A 20,054-nucleotide genomic window follows, 5' to 3' on the forward strand; every position below is an offset into this window, starting at 1 on the left:
AGTTTGATAATTTCCATACTCTAGATCTACACTGGCACCTTTCAAACAGGAGTCACTAGAAAGCAATCAGGAGTCTGAACCTCACTTTTCCCATCTCCCCTCTCCTCTCCTGGCTATAAACACTGAGACAGATTGTTGTATTCCTGCTTAAAGCAGAAAATGCGGGAAATACTCTGCAGGTCAGATAGCCTCTGTGGCGAGAGAAATAGAGTGCAACATTTCAGGTTGATGATGTTTGAAGTCATTGGCTCAGATTTTGCGTTTGGCAGTGAAATGATGATGTTCCCTGTTGACCTTGAGAAAAACTGCCTGGAAAGACTTGGTGGTCTCTGTGTGGGAAGGATTTCCCCTTTGCCAGCATTAGCTTGAATCTGATGTCAAAACAAGGGGATCTCCAGGCGTCCTGCAACAGTGATGTCATTGAGCAGGTTAAGCAGCCAATCATGTTGAAATTTTGTTTCAGACAGCAAACCAGGAAGTGAAATGCACTGTTTACCCTTCACTTTTTGATATAATTTCAGAGAGGGTGGAGTAAAGATTGAGACACACACACAAGGCATTATGATAGAAGTTGAAATATTTTAATCTTTAAAAATAGCTATGCGTTTTTTTTAACCAGTATAGTTTACCAGGGCTAGAGAGGTTTTTCATAAGTAATTATGAATTTAAGATGCTGTTTAAAAACCCAGTTATATTTCATTCAACAAGGTGTAACTTTTTCAAGGGGGTTGACAGCAAGATTGATAGCCTATCAGGGTCAGTTCTCATCAGCTCTGATTTTTAATTGATCTGCGAGGCCTTCAACAATGCACCTCATGGAGAAACGCCAAATCACTGATAGCAACTTCTGCATTTATGTGCATGCATTAACTGCGCATGTGCTCACTCCCAATGTTGCTGTCATTTTTGGAGAAGCAATGACAGTGATAGTTTTGCTGCCATTACTACTGCAAAATCCAGGCCGTTGACCTGAAACATTAGCTCTGTTTTTCTCTCTGCAAATGCTGCTTGACCATGTGACTAAATCCAGCATTTTATCTTTTTACTTCAGATTTCCTGCATATGCAGCATGCTGATGTTAGGCTGATCAGATAGCCATTACAGAAACATGGCTACAGAATGACATAGATTGGTACCTCAATGTTTAAGGGTACCTGACATTTAGGAAGGACCGTTAGGAAAAGATGGATGGGTGGCTTTGTTATTTAATGATGGTATTGGCTGGAGAGGGTTGACCCAAGTTCAGGAAACCCAGCGTGTAGAAGCAGTTTGGGTTGAGATGAGACATGATAAAGACAAGAAGTCATATGTGTGGGTGGTGTACAGGCCCTCTAATTGTAACTACATGGTAGGAAAGAGTGTAAAAGAAGAGATAACGAGAGCTTGTCAGAAAAGGTACAGCAATAATCATGGGAGATTTTATTCTACATATAGACTGGAAAAATCAGATGCGCAAAGGTAGTGTAGATGAGGAGTTCACAGAATGTTTTTGGGATAGTTTCTTAGGACAGCATGCTCTGGAGCCAACCAGAGAGCTAGACCTGGTATTGAGCAATGAGATAGGATTAATTGATAACCTCATAGTGAAGGCACCCCTAAGTGGCAGTGATGATGGTATGATTGAATTTTACATTTAGTTTGAGGGAGAGAAGAGTGGATTCAAGACTAATATTTTAAACTTAAATAAGGGCAATTATGAGGGCATGAAAGCAGAGCTAGCTAAAGTGGACTGGCAAATGAGATTAAGGGATAGGTCAATGCAGATGCAGTGGCAGACACTTAAAGGGAAATTTCAGAAAGGCGGAATAGAAACAGTCCAATGAGAAAGAAAACTTTCAAGGGGAGGACCCACCATCTGTGGTTAACTAAGAAAGTTAAAGACAGTATCGAACTTAAAAGCAGAAGCATATAATTGCGCAAAGATGGGTGGCAGGTCAGAAGATTGGACAGGAATATAAAAAACAGCAAAGAATGATAAAAATATTATTAAGGAGGGAAAAATTAGATTACGAGAGAAAAATAGCTAGAAATATCAAGACAGATAGTAAGAGTTTCTATAGTTATTTAAATAAGAGTTTAAAAGTGAGCATTGGTCCTATAGAAAGTGAGTCTGGGTAATTGAACAGGCATTTTGCGTCGGTTTTCACTATAGAGAGTGCAAGTAATATCCCAGAAATAACTGTAAATCTGGAAATGGAAGGGAGGGAGGAGCTCAGGAAAATTACAATCACTAGAGATGTGGTATTAAGCAAATTGTTGGAGCTGCGGGCTGACAAATCCCTGGGTCCTGATGGACTTAGACTCATAGACATTTACAGCGCAGCAGGAGGCCATTCGGCCCATCATATCTGTGCCAGCCAACAAAGATCTGACTACACTAATCCCATTTTCCAGCGCTTGGCCCATAGCCCTGGAGGCTATGGCAACGCAAGTGAATACCTAACTACTTCTTAAATGTAATGAGAGTTTCTGACTCAACCATCCTTTCAGACAGTGAGTTTCAGACTCCCACCACCCTCTGGGTGAAAACATTTCTCCTCAACTCCCCTCTTAGCCTTATACCTCTTACCTTAAACCTGTGCCCCTGGATTATTGACCCCTCTACTAATGGAAAAAGTGCCTTTCTATCCACCCTATCTATGCCCCTCAATCTTATCCACTCGATCAGGTCCCCTCTCAACTGCTGCTCCAAGGAAAACAACCCCAGCCTATCCAATCTTTCCTCATAGCTCAGGTCCTCCAGCCCAGGCTGCATCCTGGTAAATCTCCTCTGCACCCTCTCCAGTGCAATCACATCCTTCCTATAATGTGGTGACCAGAACTGCACTCCAGTTGTGGCCTAACCAGCGTTTTATACAGTTCCAGCATGACCTCCCTGCTCTTGCATTCTGTGCCTCGGCTAATAAAGGCAAGTATCCCATATCCCTTCTTAACCACCTTAACTATCTGCCCTGTTACCTTCAGGGATCTGTGGATATGCACACCAAGGTCCCTCTGATCTTCAGTGCTTTCCAGGGTCTGACCATTCATAGTGTAATCCCTTGCCTTGTTAGCCCTCCCAAAGTGCGTTACCTCACACTTTTCCGGGTTGAATTCCATTTGCCACTGCTCTGCGCACCTGACCAGTCCATTGATATCCTCCTGCAGTTTACGGCTATCCTCTTCACTATTTACCACCCTAACAATTTTCATGTCATCTGCGAACTTCTTGATCATATCCCCTACAATCAAGTCCAAATCATTTATGTCCACCAAAAGCAGCAAGGGCCCCAGCACTAAGCCCTGTGGAACCCCACTGGAAACAGGCTTCCAGTCACAGAAACATCCCTCTACCATCACCCTCTGCTCCCTGCCTCTCAGCCAATTTTGGATCCAAATTGCCACTTTGCCTCAGATCCCATGGGCTCTCACTTTCTTGACCAGTCTGCCATGAGGGACCTTATCAAAAGTCTTGCTAAAGTCCATGTAGACCAAATCAAATGCATTACCCTCATCAACACTCCTGGTTACCTCCTCAAAAGATTCGATCAAATTTTGTCAAACATGACCTTCCCTTAACAAATCCATGCTGACTACTAAGGGAACTGGTGGAAGTACTGTACTTGGATTTCCAGAAAGCATTTGATAAGGTGCCACATCAAAGGTTATTGTGGAAAATAAAAATTCATGGTGTAGGGAGTAATGTATTGGCATAGATAGAAGATTAGATAGCTAACAGGAAATAGAGAGTAGCCATAAATATGTATTTTTCTGGCTGCCGGAATGTAACGAGTTATATGCCACAGGAATTAGTGCTGGGGCCTCAAATTTTTACAATTTATATAAATGACTTTGAGGAAGGGACTGCAGGAATGGTTGCTAAAATTTCCGATGACACAAAGATAGGTAGGAAAGTAAGTGGTGAAGAGGAGGTAAGGAGACTACAAAGTGACATAGGTTAAGTGAGTGAGTAAAGATCTGGCAAATGGGAGTGTTATGTGGGCAAATGTGTAATTGTCCATTTTGACGGGAAGAATAAAAAGGAAGCATATTGTTTAAATGGTGACAGATTGAAGAGCTCTGAGATTCAGGGGGATCTGGGTGTCCTAGTGCATGAATCACAAAAGGCTAGTCTTTGTGTCATCAGCAATTTTAGCAACCATGCCTTCAGTCCCTTCCTCAAAATCATTTATATAAATTGTAAGAATTTGAGGCCCCAGCACTGCTGCAGGTATAGCAAGTAATTTGGAAGTAGAATGTTATCATTTATTGTGAGGGGAATTGATTTCAAAAGTAGGGAGGCTATGCTTCAATTATAAAGGGCACTGCTGAAACCACATCTGGAGCACTATGTACAGTATTGCTCTCCTTATTTAAGGAAAGATGTAAATGCATTAGAAGCAGTTTAGAGAAAGTTTACTAGACTAACACCAGGAATGGGCAGGTTGTCTTATGAGGAAAGGTTGGATAGGTTAGTACTGGAGTTTAGAAGAGCAAGAGGCAATGTGATTGAAACCTTTAAGATCCTGAGGGGCCTTGACAGAGTGGATGTGGAGAGAATGTTTCCTCTTGTGGGAGAATCTAGAACTAGGGAGTCATGGTTTAAAAATAAGGGGTCGCTCATTTACGATAGCAATGAGGAGAATTTTTTTTCTATATGGGTTGTGAGTCTTTGTGGAGCTCAACTCCTCAAAGGGCAATGGAGGAAGAGTCTTTGAATACTTTTAAGGCAGAGATAGATAAATTATTGATGATCAAGGGGATGAATGGTTATTAGGCGATGGCAGGAATGTGGGGTTGAGGTTACGATCAGGTCAGCCATGATATTATTGATTGGCGGGGCAGGTTTGAGGGGCCGAGTGGCCTACTACTGCTTCTAATTTGTATGTTAAAACATGTTATTATGTCGCTACTGCTGCGCCAAAATCAACAATTCTGTTAACTTGTGTTTTGACTAACTGACATTTTGCACCATTAAACTGTGGTGTGATTCCAGCTATGTTAACACTGGACAAGTCATATCAGAGTGAAAACTGGCTTGGCAGATCCTAACTTTGTTTTCTAAGAAACTGTGGAGGTCAGTTACTGAACATTCACAAGATTCTGCCAGTATACTTTTAACACACAGAATAAAACTTTCATTAGACAAGAAGAAAATTAACAATATTACATTAGACAGGTTGGAAAGATTTCAATACGGATATCAAAAAATGATTCAAGCTCACACTATTCCTTTTATCCCAGCAACCCTTGCAGACACAAAACCCCAGTGAAGATTAGCCACAGTCTCAACATCAAGGTTTCTTGCTTGGGTTAGCTCAGTTTCAAACAGTTTTCTACTGGTGGACTGTTGAGCATTCACTAGATGATTTTCGTCAGCTGGGACCTCTGCCTGAGACACCCAAAAACTGCAATCTAAACTCACTATTACTTCACAGCAAACACATGAGTTCCCTAAACTCAGTTCTTCAGCAGCTTGCAGGATTTCTTATTGGAGAGATTAGATCTTCTGCCTTCACTCTCTGGTATACACACACTAACTGACAGCCTTTCTGTGTTTCCCTGCCTGCTTGTGTCTCTGGACCCCAGTCCCCTGTCGCCAGGCAACAGCATAGCTTTTTTCGGCTTAATTTAACTAACCCCTTGCTAACCCATCTCTTCACTTCAAGAGTTGTAAAACCTCATTAAAAATGCATGTATACAAACAGGGCCCCAGACTTCCCAGCTCACAAAATCTTCTAAATGAAACTAAAACCATGTTTCACTTTTCCTAACACCCAAATACAAAATATAAATTAAACTTTAAAGTTATATATTGTCATTAGTTGCTATTTGTTCGAATAAAGTGCCTAAAAACAGCCCTGATAGTGGGAGATGAAAATTTGTGCTGGTCTGAAGTGTGAGCACTTAATTTCAGCATCAACAGAAACTCTGGCAGATTCGAAGGGGCCTAAGCATTTTCAGGTAGAGATTTCAAATTGGAGGAAAAGACAAATTTGAAAATAGTGTAAAAGATTACAAGGGGCATGAAAATAGTACAACAAGAGTTTAATTCTGTGACTATTGGTCAATGACCTGACATAAGATACAAGATCAGGTTTCCAACCCCTCCCACCCACTCCGAACCTCCAACCCTTTTACCCAACATATCAGAATCCTGTTATCTGTATGGGCGCAAAAGCTGTTTGGGTGCACTTTTAGTGCAGCTTCTACCCACTCATTTTCATCATTTATTGGAGGTGTTGTCTAAGTTTATCCAGTAGCTGCTGAGCTGACAGCAAGCCAGGAGACTGCACCATTTTAGCTTCTAGATGAAACGCAGTAATAAAATCAGTATGTTCTTTTTTTTCCTTGGGAACTACTCAGTGTTCATCTTTGTAGAAGCACAGAGAGTACTATTCCTGCTTGCTCCCTACCACTACCAAAGTGATGTGTGTGTGTGTGTGTGTGTGTGCGCCCTGCCCCACCTTATGTTTTGGTTACTCTTTGTAACCGTGTGGAAGTGATGGATTGCCTTTCTAGTTCACTGGAAATAACCCAAAGATAAATGTAAGCGCGGTGTAATGTGGGACTAATCCCCCATCCATTGACACAGACTGCTTAGAGAAATTCTTCAGACTGTGCCTATAAGTAGAAACCGAGTACTTGTATTGGAAGCAGTGAAGACCCTGGAATAGCTTGGCTGTATACTGCTGTTAAATCTTTAAGCCTATAGTAGCTTCTGCTACAGAATACTTTGTGAATGGACTCCATCTTGCAATTGTGGCATTGTTAAAAAGTTAGCAGAAATGGTGATTGCAAAGCTTTATTATCAGATTCCCATTTTGAGTGCAGTTACTCTGGTTTAGAATATTGTGGGCCCTGAACAGTAATGATCAGGAAAGGTTTGACCTGCAGCTGGACTCTTGTTGGGAAGGAATTTGACTTACTTTGCGTTTTAAATAAAGAAGGGTCAACATCTTAGGGTATTCATTTACAAAGAGCTCTGCACCTTCGCTGTTGGACAGTGGGAGGAGAAACTGCTTCTCTTGTAGTGTCTGTGCTTGAGAGTTTGTTGTTTCAAACTGAGGACTGTATTTTTCTGCCTCTTTGCAACGCAATAAACAATTTTCTGACCTGTTACTGGCCAATGTTGCTCAGTTAAATAAATCCAATGCAATTCTTCTGCAAGATTGCCACGCCCGTTATTCATGTTGACTATTAGATTGAATTAACAATGCTGTATCATGTGTCTTTGACCAAACTGAGCATCATGTTCCACTCCATGTTGACAGCGCTGTTTTCTCTCATTTACCAGCTGAGAATACAGTAAATTTTCTGTGCTTAGTTTTCATTGCTCGACACAGGCACTATTTCTTGGATTAGCTGAGTTGTTTGAGCTGTCCCATGTCAAGCTGTCTGCAAAAGCCCAGGTGTTTTAAATTTGTATGTACAGCTCTGCAGTTGTACAGGAGGAGGCCATTCATCCCCTAGAGCCTGTTTGGCCTTTTAATTAGATCATGGCTGATTTGTATCTTATCTCCAAACCACCCTCCTTGGTTCTATAACATTTAATATCCTTTCCTAACAAAAATACATCAATATTAGATTTGAAATGTTTAATTGACTCCCACTTGAGTTTTTTTATGGGGGTGGGGTTGGGGAAGTTCCAGATTTCCGCTGCAAAAGTTGCTTCCTGATTATCACCTCCGCCTAGCTCTGATTTTATCTTCCCTTGATCTGGACTCCCGCACTTAAAGAAATCTATTCTCCTCCCTCTTAGGCAGTCTTTAGGATCAAGGATGACTTACTTCCACTTTGATTCGATGGTTTCTGAGATGGCTGATAAGTCCGATATGTAATCTGCAGACTCTGTCGCATGCGGGGCAGGTGGTGCTTGAAGGGTTGAGTAGATGGGTCATTTGGGATGGAAGGTTTGTATGCTCCCTCTAATGCCTTGACTTCACCTCTACACTTTCCCGGTGAAGTTTCTCTGCGTCCAGTGCCTTCCCGAATGAACTTTCTCTGTTTTGGTCGGTCATGAGCCAGGTCTCCCATGAGGGTATATTTGACTTCTTCAGAAATGCTTTGAGGACATCCTAAAAGTGTTTTCACTGTCCTCCTGGGTGTTTCCTGCCTTGCTTCGGGCTTCTGGTGTCAGGCATACAAACGACCTGACCCACCCAGCGAAGCTGGTTTTGAGTGATAAAGCCTCTGCTGGGCAAGTTGGTTTGGGACCAGATGCTGCCATTGGAGCACCTTTCTTGCCACTGGATTTGGAGGATCTTGTGAAGGCACTGCTAGTAGTACTTCTCCAGTGCTTTGAAGTGCCTGCTGTAGGTTGTCCAAGTCTCTGAAGTGCGGAGAACACCTCTGCCTAGTAAACCATGACCTTGACCTAGAAGAAATAGCTACCCTCTATCTACCCTATCAAATCCTTCAATTCTAAATACCTTAATTAGTTCACCCCTTCAACTCCTATGCTCAAAGGAATACAAACCTAGTCTACACAGCATGACATCGTAATTTATTCTTTTTTTGCTTTTCCTTGGAGTTGGTAGTGGCCTCTTTCGTAAGGCTCTATTCAAATTCAGCGTTGCAGCAAAGATAAAATATGGGGGCCCTTTCTGCTGTTCACTGTGGACAGATTTCATAATTTGGGTCGGCTAGTATGTAAAGGAGAAATACATAAAGTTTTGGTTGTATTGCAGATGCTTTCCCACCTGAGATTCTTTTTTCCTGGAGAATGCCCCTGGACATTATGTTTACAAACTAAGTTACATAGAGCACTGAGAATCCAAGTTTATTCCTGGACGGCGCATCTGACATGATCTATATCATTGAGTGAGGCTAGTAAATTAATAAGCCTTGGAGCCCTCCACATTTTACACTTCTTCCCAATTTATCTTTTGTACTGAGATCAAAGTGACCACAATAATCACAAAGTAAATGCAACAACTGCACAATAATAAAAATATCAAATGTTCTTGTACTGCGAATGTAGTTCACAATCCAAAGGGCTTTTGGATGTTATGATGGCTTGATAAGATACTGTTTAAATCCATTGATTTATTAAGTAAAATGCTGCTCTAATATACCAAAAGCAACCCCACAACAGGAATTAAAGGAATGCCTGAACAAAGATAAAAATCAGTTGTAACCAATTCAAAATTCCTTTGTGCAATGTAAACACTTGGATCAGAGATTATCTCTGTGCAGTTAATGTCTGGAGATGCCAATTTATGCCTCTGAATTTTAGAGGAAGGGAAAGCAGAGTTGCATGCTTGGTGATGTGCAGTGAGAATTTCATCCTGATTTTCTCTTGTGAAATGTTTCGTGCTTCAGAGCATTGCCTGCAAACCTTTCTCAAGCAAATGCAGAACTTGTAACGGTCAAGATTTTTCGAAAAAATTAATGGTATCTAAATGACACATGCTGTAAGTAAAGTGTATATCAGCCAGCAGCTAGAAGTGAGGAAGGAATAACCCATGAATTGCCACAAGTTGCTGGATAGTTTGCACTGCTCTGCCATTGTTTGTAATAATAGCACCTCACCCATAATCTCCCAATGATTTTTATAAAATTGTTGCATTTGCACATGAATTAAACTCAACACAGGAAATTAAATTTAGTAATTAACAGCGTTCATATCCTTTTTTAAAAACTTGATAACTATTAATTGCCAATCAGCCTCTCTGGCCCTGAAAGTGTATTCCTTCAGGTTGTGATTTGATGGATACTTAAAATTTTTACATTTGCTTCTTTCTTTTTCTCCCTCTTTCTTCTCACTCAATTCAGTTTTTCTTTCCCTTTCATTCCTCTTTCTGTACTTGAATTGACATTGAATTCATCCAATCTCATTGAAGCTCCTTTTCCACCCCTCTGTTTTTTGTTAATTTTTAATCTCATTGGGTTAAGGAGATACATGTTTGTCCCTGTTGTCCTCACACTTGTTGGCTCACACTTGCAGCAACCTCGTGGACAAATTTTTTAAAAAACCTAAATGTGCACGACTAACTCCTAACAGAGCATGCCAAGAGACTCCCTGCTCCAGAACAATCTAGGCCATAGTAAAAGAAGTGAGGCAAAGTGTGAGTTAAAAAGTAGAAGTGAGCTTCTGTAAAGACCTGGGAGGGGGAGTTGGCATCCAAGTGGATTAAGATGTGTAAAGTGTAGTAAGTTAACTGATAAATGAATTGCTGTTTATGGTCACAGTTTAGTTGTCAGACTAAATCAAAAGGCTATTCTTCGTATATTGTAATGTTAACTGGTTCATGGAGGAGTCTGTGTACAAGAGTTCTATTTTTTTCTTTATTGGCAGTACTGGCTTATCACCACCTCTTTCAAAGGCAATTAGGGAAGGGCAATAAATGTTGGCCTTGCCAGCATCGCTCACACCCCAAGAACAAATTAGGAACAAGCAATTTATTAAACCGTACCAATGTTTTTCTGTTGCATTTTGTAATTTTTGACGCTGCTAAACAGTTTTATAACTTTTATTTTGGTAGTTTTTTTTTAACAAGAGCTAGCTAACATTCCAGCTGTAAATCAAGGAAGTTTGTCATGGGGAAGCTATTGAGTTAATAACTTCAGAAAGTAATTGGGTGGTGATCAATTACTGTTTTGTCTTGCTAGACGCAAAGCTGAGTCCAGCAATTTCAATTTGTAATCCGTGTTTTCTCGGTGTATACAGGGCTTTCGGCTTTTTGTTGTTACTCAATTTCAGTGTTTGCTTTAGTGCAAATATGATTTTGAAGCTAAGTCTCAGCAGAAGCAGGAGGTATAGAGAAGATCGCTTTCTGGAGGTTTACTGTGTATTTAACTGGTGTTTCACAGTGCTCTTCCGCTCAAGTTGCCAAGAACAGGCCAATGTTGTACACAATGTCTGTTCTGTACTTGAGTTAACTGATCACCTTCTCTGTTGTGAAAGTGTTCCTGTTGACTTTGGTCTACTGGGCTATTGAGGAGGGTACACACTTGGATTTCTGTTCTGGATAACTAGAGAGCACTTCCACAGGTTGTGTGGATACTGGTGAAGCAGAGCAAAGGTTATACTGGCACTTTATGGACTAGATTTGTTGCAGAGTAGCCAAGAGTGAATGATCACTTTCAAAGAGGAGGAAGGGAGAAAATTGAGGGCATTGGAAGATTTGAAGTGTTAACTTTCCATTTGACAAGCTTGGGCTGTCGATTTGAGTGGAGATGGATTTTAATCTGGTGCCATGTTCATTCTCTGATAGAGGGATTATATAGTACACAGGCATTTGAATTCTGGGTGTGGGTACAGTCATGGTAACATAAAGAGAAGTAACAAAATGTTCCGCCATTGTATTGATGGATGGAGACGGAGTAAAGGTGAATAATGAAATAAATAAAACAGGAGGAATCGGAATGTTTTAGTGACGTACCAAACCAATAAGGCTGAAAGGAAAAGATCCAAAAGCAAGTGAGCTAGGAACATGTGGGATTGTTACAGATGATTGTAATCCCTTCCTTTTGCTATCATTGGTTTGCTGTCACTGAAGATGATTTTGATTGCACCAGTGGATCTCCAGTGGCATTGCTCACGTGTTGCCTGGAGCACAGATGTGACGATTAACTACTTAACCTAAACTTTTTTTAAAGACCACTGCTCAGGTGATTCCTGTGGGGAAAGCGGTCTAATTAGACAAACCCAAGTAATTGTAGCTGCTTGTAATATCCTGAAGTTAGTCGGCAGGGAATTGTAATGACTTGCGAATTGTAGATTCCAGATTAATGACTAGCTTTTTTTTTTGCAAGATTGTTTTGCATCTGGTACTGTGTAAGCGGCATGCGCTATAGACCAGATTATATAGAAAATGTTGCATCTAAGACTGGTCCCTTGCATATCACTTATTGTAGTTACAAACAAATTTTGTTTTATTCTTTTGAAAGCCTGTCTGGCCTGGAGTCTGAAATTGATAAGTGTATTCCAACCTGTGAAGTTCCATATTTTCACTATTTGAAAGAAATTCATTCTAAATTATGAGTGGATTCAGTAGATTATAGATTCGAGAAGCTCTTTCAAATTGTGGGATTAGACCAAGAAGCCATAATTATAAGATATCCATTACAGAAAATTATTTATAGAGGGACTGGTGATAATGTGGAACTCTCTGTTAGGTGGAATGATTGAAGCAAAAAGTATTGACACGTTTATGGGGAGGCTTTGTGTATAGATGACAGATATGGGAGCAGGGAGCGATGGGAGGTGCGGAATATACTAAACACAGGCATAGACCAACTGGTTGGCTGACCTGTTTTGTAGATTCTGTGTAACACCTTTTCACTGTCTCCCATCTTGCTCATTTTCCCTTTGTATGGCCTTAATCTTCACTCTGATATCCAAAATTCACAGACTTGAACGCATCTGGCACATAAACTGACTTGGTGATCCATCACTAGATCTTGTGCACCATCATCAAACTCTACTGGCCTCTCCTCTGTCACCAAAAAAAGTTATCCATTCAGTTGCTCCACACCTACCTTGTCCACTAACCCAAGCACCTTCCATGGGTTCCCTGCCCCAGTCTTAAATCCCAATTTCCGTTAGCTCCACCTCTTTGCCCCCCCCCCCACCCCCTTCTCAACCCCATGAGTTCATCTTGTTCATGACACCCACCTCCTGCTCCCATTTGCACTAAATTGCAGACCAACCAGCTTCCCTTTCTGGCCTGCGTGTTAGCCGACATTGTAAATGACTGTCTCAGCAGATACTGGCTTCCTCATCCTCCAAACCAATGTCATCACTCGCTTTAATTTTTTTTTAAATTATATTTCCAAACTACAAAGCCATCTTCAATGTTCAACATATCTTTTATCTCGACAGAGATTTCCATTTGAATTTCTTAAATCTAGTTTTCGTCCGTTTGGCATCAAAATGGCCTTAATCAGATTCCCAAAAGATATTCTGTGACTGTGATTATGGGACATTAATGCTTGTCAGCATCTTTGGAGCTTTTAATGTGGTTAAAAGATCATCCCCTCACAGCTAACCTCTTTTTCTTCTACTGGTAATGTTGTGGTTATGTTATTGGACTAATAACTCAGGAAATGGGTTCAAATCCCACCCTGAAAACTTGACAATTTGAATTAAAATCTGGAATTTTTTTTAAAAGTTGGTATCAGTCAGTGAGACCATGAAGCTGTCAGAATATTGTACAAACCTAACTGGTTCATTAATGTCCCTTTTTTTTAGAGGGAGGAAACCTGTCTTTCTTACCTTGTCTGCTCTGTAAGTGATTCCAGTCCCCTATCAATATGGTTGACTTCTGAAGTAGTTGAGTAAGCCACTCACTTGCATCAAAATACTGCAGGGGTTCAAGAAGGCCCACCACCACCACCATCTCAGGATATCTTGGCATAAACAATAAACGTGGGTCTTATCAGCAAAACCCACATCTCTTGAATGAATTACAAAAGCATGGGATCAGCGTTCAACTGACGGTACCTATCTTGACCCTGTCCATTCTGTTGTCAGGCTACTTGTCCAAAATCAAATCTTGGATGAGCCACAATTTATTCTACCATTGTCTTGGTTGCAAGCAGTTTAGTTCAGACCTTGGTACTCCACAGTCTCCATCACAAAAAGTTGCCTACTAACGTTGCTCAATGAACTGACGTGTGTGCTTGCTTGCTGCGGTGCTATCTTCAGAATGGTCACATATCCATAATTCAAAACAACTCTTTGGGCTAAGAAGGTAACTCTGCTGGGTGGGCAGGTGCTACCAGAATTCCTCAAGTTATGCAATTCTTTTCACTTAATTCTGTGCTCACCGTCTTTTTTTCCTTCCCTTGTGTTCCACTCGCTATTTCTCATTAGCGCTAATCACCTGTTTGTTTCTCCCAGATTGCTATATGGTCTCTTTTAAGCAATTTGGATACGGCATCAATGAACACAGGCTTGATTAACTTTCTCTCGGGTTTTCTTTCTGCCTCCTTGCTCAAACCTCTAAATGCATCTGGATGATTAAAACGGGGAGGCGGGGAAAAGCAGGATTTAAACCTGAATCCAGTGATACTTTCTGTGATGTGTTGGAACAGCAACACAGGAGACATAAATAGGCGATTAAGTGTCAGCCATGCTGATGAGAAACGGCATAGAAACAGAAGAAGTGAAGGAACGCAAACAATGTGATAAACTCATCTGGTAGAATTAAAATTTTTCCATGTTCATAATTTATTAAAATAAGGAAAGGCTGACACTTAGGAGGAAGCTCCTCGATCATTTACTGCTTGAAAACTTGTGCTTGTGCATGTAATTTGCATTATCTGCAGCCATTTTGTGAAGATGTGATTTGGGGTTTCTTCTACACTGTCAAATGATGGATGGTGCAGTTTCACTTGAAGCTTATCGTTCTCTCTGGATTTACCTAAAAAAAGAACTGAGATATACAGAGGCAGCATGGCATATGTTAGATGGAAAGAGCTTATATCGTGCCTTTCAGACTTCAGAATGTCCCAAAGTGCTTCATGGAAAATCATGCACTTTTCAAGTTTTTATAGACCATGCGTACTCAGCCATGTGATGAATGATATAATCTGTTTTTAGTGATAGTTGAGGAATAAATGTTGGTCAAGGCACTGGGAGAACTACGGCTCAGATTGTGCCGTAGGAGATTTTTATGCCCATCTGAAATGTAAAATGAGCTCAGTTTGGGGTTGTTCTCAAGGCCTTATCCAAAAGACAGCACCTTCAATAATGCAGCACTTTTGTAGTACAGTACTACGCTGAAGATCTAAATCACTTATTTCATGGCCGTTGTGATGCTCTGATCTCGGGTGTGTTTTTTTTATTCATGGGATGTGGGCATCAACGGCAAGGCCATCATTTATTGCCCATCCTTAATTGCTCTTAAGAAGGTGGTGCTGAGCAGCCATCTTGAACATTGCAGTCCATTTGGTGAAGGTACATCCACACCGCTGTTAGTGAGGGAGTTCCAGGAATTTGACACAAATCGAGCGTGTTGGAGTGTTCCTGAATTTTGATCTGGTGACAACAAAGGAACGGAGATATGTTTCAGGATTAAGGTTATTTTCCTGGTTTAGATGTTGACCTTATTTAAACTCAAAACTATGAGGCAGTTCATGCTACAGCTAAATCTTTGTACTGGCAGATGAGGTTACTGCTTTAAAGTATTTTTGCCTTCAAAATTTAGCTTTGCCTGAAGCAGGACTTCTGCCCTTTTAATCCAAATCTTAATTGTAGTTATGAGGTTCAACCAGCACCTGCAGGTATATTTTCATTTGTTAAATTAGGAATAATAATTGAGGTGAAGGGCAAAAGAATGACATGAGAAAAAACATTTTTACATAAAAAGTGGTTGCAAAAAAATGTTTTGGATTGGGGGAGAGTGGATTTTAGTAAAATAAGGCAGGATCTGGCCAAGATAGACTGGGAACAGCTACTTTTGGGGAAATCTACAGAGGAGCAGTGGGGGGGATTTCAAAAAGGAAATGGGGAGGGTACAGGCTCAACATGTTCCCTCTAGGGTGATAGGAAGGAGTAACAAGCCCAGAGAACCATGGATGACCAGAAATATTCAGGATACGATGAGAAGGAAAAGAGAGGCTTTTAGCAGGAACAAGGGAAGCAAATCAGCAGAGGCATTAGTGAAGTACAGAAAGTGCAGGGTGGAGCTTAAGAAAGCAATTAAGGAGAGCAAAGAGGGGATATGAGAAAGCTCTGGCTGATAAAAGTAGGGAAAACCCCAAGATATTCTATAAGTATATCAATGGGAAGAGGATAACCAGGGAAAGAGTAGGGACCAAGGGGGCAATCTATGGGTGGAGCCAGAGGACATCGCTAGAGTGTTGAAGGAATACTTCACATCCGTCTTCACCCAAGAGAATGAGAATGAAGGTATTGAACTTGGGGAGAGAGACTGCGAGGTTCTTGAGCAAATTGTTATAGGGAGTGACAGGGTATTGGAGGTGTTGGCAGGCTTAAAAGTGGACAAGTCTCCAGGTCCGGATGATTTGTGTCCCAGACTGCTGAGGGAGGCAAGGGAGGAGATCGCAGGGGCTCTGAACCAAACTTTTAATTCCTCTCTGGCCACGGGGGAGGTGCCAGAGGACTGGAGAACAGCTAATGTGGTTCCGCTATTTAAGAAGGGCTGTAGAGATAAGCCAGGGAACTACAGGCCAGTGAGTCTCACATCAGTGGTAGGGAAACTATTGGAGAAAATTCTGAAGGAGAGAATCTTGGAGAGGCAAGGTTTGATCAGGGATAGTCAGCATGGCTTTGTCAGAGGGAAGTCATGCCTAACAAATTTGATTGAATTTTTTGAGGAGGTGACCAGGTGTGTAGATGAGGGTAGTGCAGTTGATGTAGTTTATATGGATTTCAGCAAAGCCTTTGACAAGTTCCCACATGGGAGACTTATAAAGAAGGCAAATGCACATGGGATACAGGGTAATTTGATAAGATGGATTCAAAATTGGCTTAGTTGTAGGAGACAGAGGGTGATGACAGAAGGATGCTTTAGTGACAGGAAGCCAGTGTCCAGTGGCGTACCACAGGGATCTGTGCTGGGTCCCCTATTATTTGTCATTTATATAAACAACAGATGACTATATGGGGGGTAGGATTAGTAAGTTTGCGGATGACACAAAGATTGGCCAGGTGGTTAACAGTGAGGTTGAGTGTCTTGGGCTACAGGAATATATAGACGGGATGGTCAAGTGGGCAGATAAGTGGCAGGTGGAATTTAACCCTGAAAAGTATGAGGTGATACACTTTGGAAGGAGCAATTTGACAAGGAAGTATTCAGTGAAAGGCATGACACTAGGAAGTTCTGAGGAACAAAGGGACCTTGGTGTGTGTTTCCATAGAACTCTGAAGGCAGAGGGGCATGTTAGTGGGATGGTGAAAAAGGCATATGGGACACTTGCCTTTATCAATTGAGGCATAGATTACAAAAGTAGGGAGATCATGTTGGAGTTGTATAGAACCTTGGTGAGGCCACAGCTGGAGTACTGTGTGCAGTTCTGGTCGCCACATTATAGGAAGGATGTGATTGCACTGGAGGGGATGCAGAGGCGATTCACCAGGATGTTGCCTGAGATGAAACATTTAAGTTATGAAGAGAGGTTGGATAGACTTGGGTTGTTTTCGTTGGACAGAGAAGACTGAGGGGCGACCTGATCGAGGTGTACAAGATTATGAGGGGAATGGACAGGGTGGCTAGGGAGCAGCTGTTCCCCTTAGTTGAAGGGTCAGTCACGAGGGGACATAAGTTCAAGGTGAGGGGCAGGAGGTTTAGGGGGGATGTGAGGAAAAACTTTTTTACCCAGAGGGTGGTGACGGTCTGGAATGCACTGCCTGGGAGGGTGGTGACGGTCTGGAATGCACTGCCTGGGAGGGTGGTGGAGGCGGGTTGCCTCACACCCTTTAAAAAGTACCTGGATGAGCACTTGGCACGTCATAACATTCCAGGCTATGGGCCAAGTGCTGGTAAATGGGATTAGGTAGGTAGGTTAGGTGTTTCTCACATGTCGGTGCAGACTTGATGGGCCAAAGGGCCTCTTCTGCACTCTGTGATCCTGTGGGATTTGGGATGCACTGCCTGATAGGGTACAGATTCAATAGTCGCCTTCAGAAGGGAATTGGCTAAATACTTGAAGGAGAAAAAATTGCAGCAATGGAGGAAAGAGCTGGGACAGTGGAAGTAACTCTTCAAAATAGCTGGCATAGGCTTGATAAATGAATGGTTGTCGTCTTCTCTGCTGTACTATTCTCATTTTTTAATTCGTTCATGGGATGTGAGTGTCACTGGCTAGGCCAGCTATATTGCCCATTCCTGATTGATTAAATCATGATTCTAAGTAGGCTGTACCTTTGCTCTCCAATAATCAGACCTATCAGCTTCCAGCTCAGCGACTGATACAGACGGTAATGTCAGATTTATGGCAATTTATGTTGCTGTGCTGGCTTGTGCCAACTAATTATTGCTTGAACATCCTGTCTGTGCACGAACTACTTGATTTCCTGGAATCAGGAGCCAAAGCGGAAACAATACCAAACATTTATTGGTAAAACCTCTGATTCTGATGACAGGACAGTGCTGCAGTTTCTGATTGGATGATGTGAGAGTCCATCATTGGAGATGGCCTGGTACTCTTGAATCAGTGTGATGTTGAGTCAGTTGTTCATGAATACAGCAGCTTCAATGCCCCTGTCCTGGTGTTTCAAGACTATGGATCGTTTCAGGCCAGTCTTTTTACTCTGCTCTTTTTTTCTTCACCCTGCGGTTTGCACCCCCCCACCCCAAGAAAAACCAAGCCCCTGTGATATTGCACATGGGGTAATCAGTCATGTGTGGTCATTGGGTGAAGGGATATAATTGAAATCAGTGTGCACAGACATAATTCATTTCCAATTGAAGTCATGAGTTTTGACCCTATTTTGTAAAATAATGTTTATAGCTAATTTGCAAAACTTGAGAAAAATTTGGAAGCAAGGAAGTGGTTAATTAGAGCATCGGAGTTTCTGCAGTGTTGGCTGAGGAACTAGGAGATGCAAAAGTGAGATATCGGTGCCCCAGAATTAGTGTGAAGCTTGTTACAGTGTGACAAGTTTACATAGGCAATTTGCATTACATTACAAAAATGAACATAGGAATTTATAATGTGAGAAGTTGACAGCAGGAAATTAGATTTTGTAGATGGAAAGTGAGGACTTGCATGAGGTTTTTACTCCAATGTTTATTCCTTACATTCTATCATCTAGTTCCCCTCCAGTATGATGAGAGGTTGGAAACTTCTTATTTGGGCAGACACGGGCATAAGCAGGATGACATTTTGCCTTTAGGCAACTTTCCTATTGACACAGTTGAGTTTCACAATGGAGCGAATCTGAGAGTCATCTGAATTTTGTACTCTCTCTTTTTCAGTAGAAATGATGGAAGAATTGCACAGTCTGGATCCACGGCGACAGGAGCTGCTGGAGGCAAGGTTCACTGGAATGGGCGTCACCAAGGTGAGAGATTTAATAGGATGAGATGGTGATGATACAGTATTCATCGTCCAGGAAAAACATATGACCTGTTGGGACAAATGAGTTCTAAGTTTCTGAACAGCTGCCTCAACATGTTTGGTTCACAGCTTTGACTTAACTTGCTTTGTTATATAAGAATATTTCCATTTTGGCTAATTAAAATGTATGTAGTGTACTGCCTGTTTCTTTAATGCTACAGTAAGCGATAGCAGAGTGCAAAATTCCAGTGCAAATGGCTTGCCTTATGAGTCAACGTTGAGTATCTTAGCCATATGGACTGGGGAATTTTTAGACTTGATCCTTGAACTGTACTGAATTAACTGAGCTCAGCTGAAATGCTAGTCATGGTGCTCCAAGTATCCTTAGTGCCTCTGGATCAGTAAGGGAAAATTGGCCAGGTTCATGTTCCTGCTTGCTTTCCAGGAATCCCTGCTGCAAGTGGATGTTCGGAGAAGAGACAATTGGGATCAACACCGGCAGCCAATAACACCCTTTAAACATAAAGAAGAGAATAAAACCTGCACTGACATCGTGCCTTTCACAACTTCAAGACATCCCACAGCAAGTTAATTACTTCTGGATTGTAGTCATTGTTGTAATTTAGGGAAACATGGCACCCAATTTGGCATGGGTGAGATCTACCAAAAAAAAAATGCAGTGTAGACATATGACCAGATAATGTTTTGGTCATGTTGGTTGAGGGATAAATATTTTCCAGCACACTGGAGAGAACTTCCTGTTCTTTGAAATAGTACCACGTGTTCTTTTATGTTCACCTGAGAAGATTCTCAGAGGGCTGGTGGGATCTGTTTAACAGCAACAACAACTACCTTAATTTACATTTTGCCTTTAATTGTAACGACACATCCCAATTTGCTTCACATGAGTATAGTAAAACAAAATATAGCACCGAACCACATTCAGGATATATTAGGCCAGATGACCAAAAGCTTGGTCAAGGGGGAAGGTTGGAGGCAGGTAAGTAGGAGTGTCTTAAAGAGGAAAGTGAGGTAGAAAGGCAGAGAGGTGCCAGCAGGAAATTCTAGAGCTTGGGCTCAAGGCAGCTGAGGACACGGCT

General features: G+C 41.6%; 1 protein-coding gene across 6 annotated transcripts in view; it reads left to right on the forward strand.

The window, feature by feature from the left end:
- The window catches only part of tlk2 (tousled-like kinase 2), a 146,240-nt gene that overhangs the window by 18,523 nt on the left and 107,663 nt on the right, over positions 1-20,054 (forward strand). For 2 of the 6 annotated variants that reach the window (XM_078529826.1, XM_078529828.1), the window contains exons 2-3: positions 18,873-18,958; positions 19,400-19,537. In XM_078529826.1, coding sequence (XP_078385952.1) covers positions 18,878-18,958; positions 19,400-19,537 — 219 coding nt within the window. In that variant the 5' untranslated portion in view covers positions 18,873-18,877. The remainder of the gene's footprint in view (positions 1-18,872; positions 18,959-19,399; positions 19,538-20,054) is intronic. The other 4 variants (XM_078529830.1, XM_078529832.1, XM_078529827.1 and 1 more) reach the window with 3 other exon arrangements.

This window comes from Cetorhinus maximus, chromosome 25 (assembly GCF_964194155.1).
Source record: "Cetorhinus maximus chromosome 25, sCetMax3.hap1.1, whole genome shotgun sequence".
Classification (NCBI taxonomy): Eukaryota; Metazoa; Chordata; class Chondrichthyes; order Lamniformes; family Cetorhinidae; genus Cetorhinus; species Cetorhinus maximus.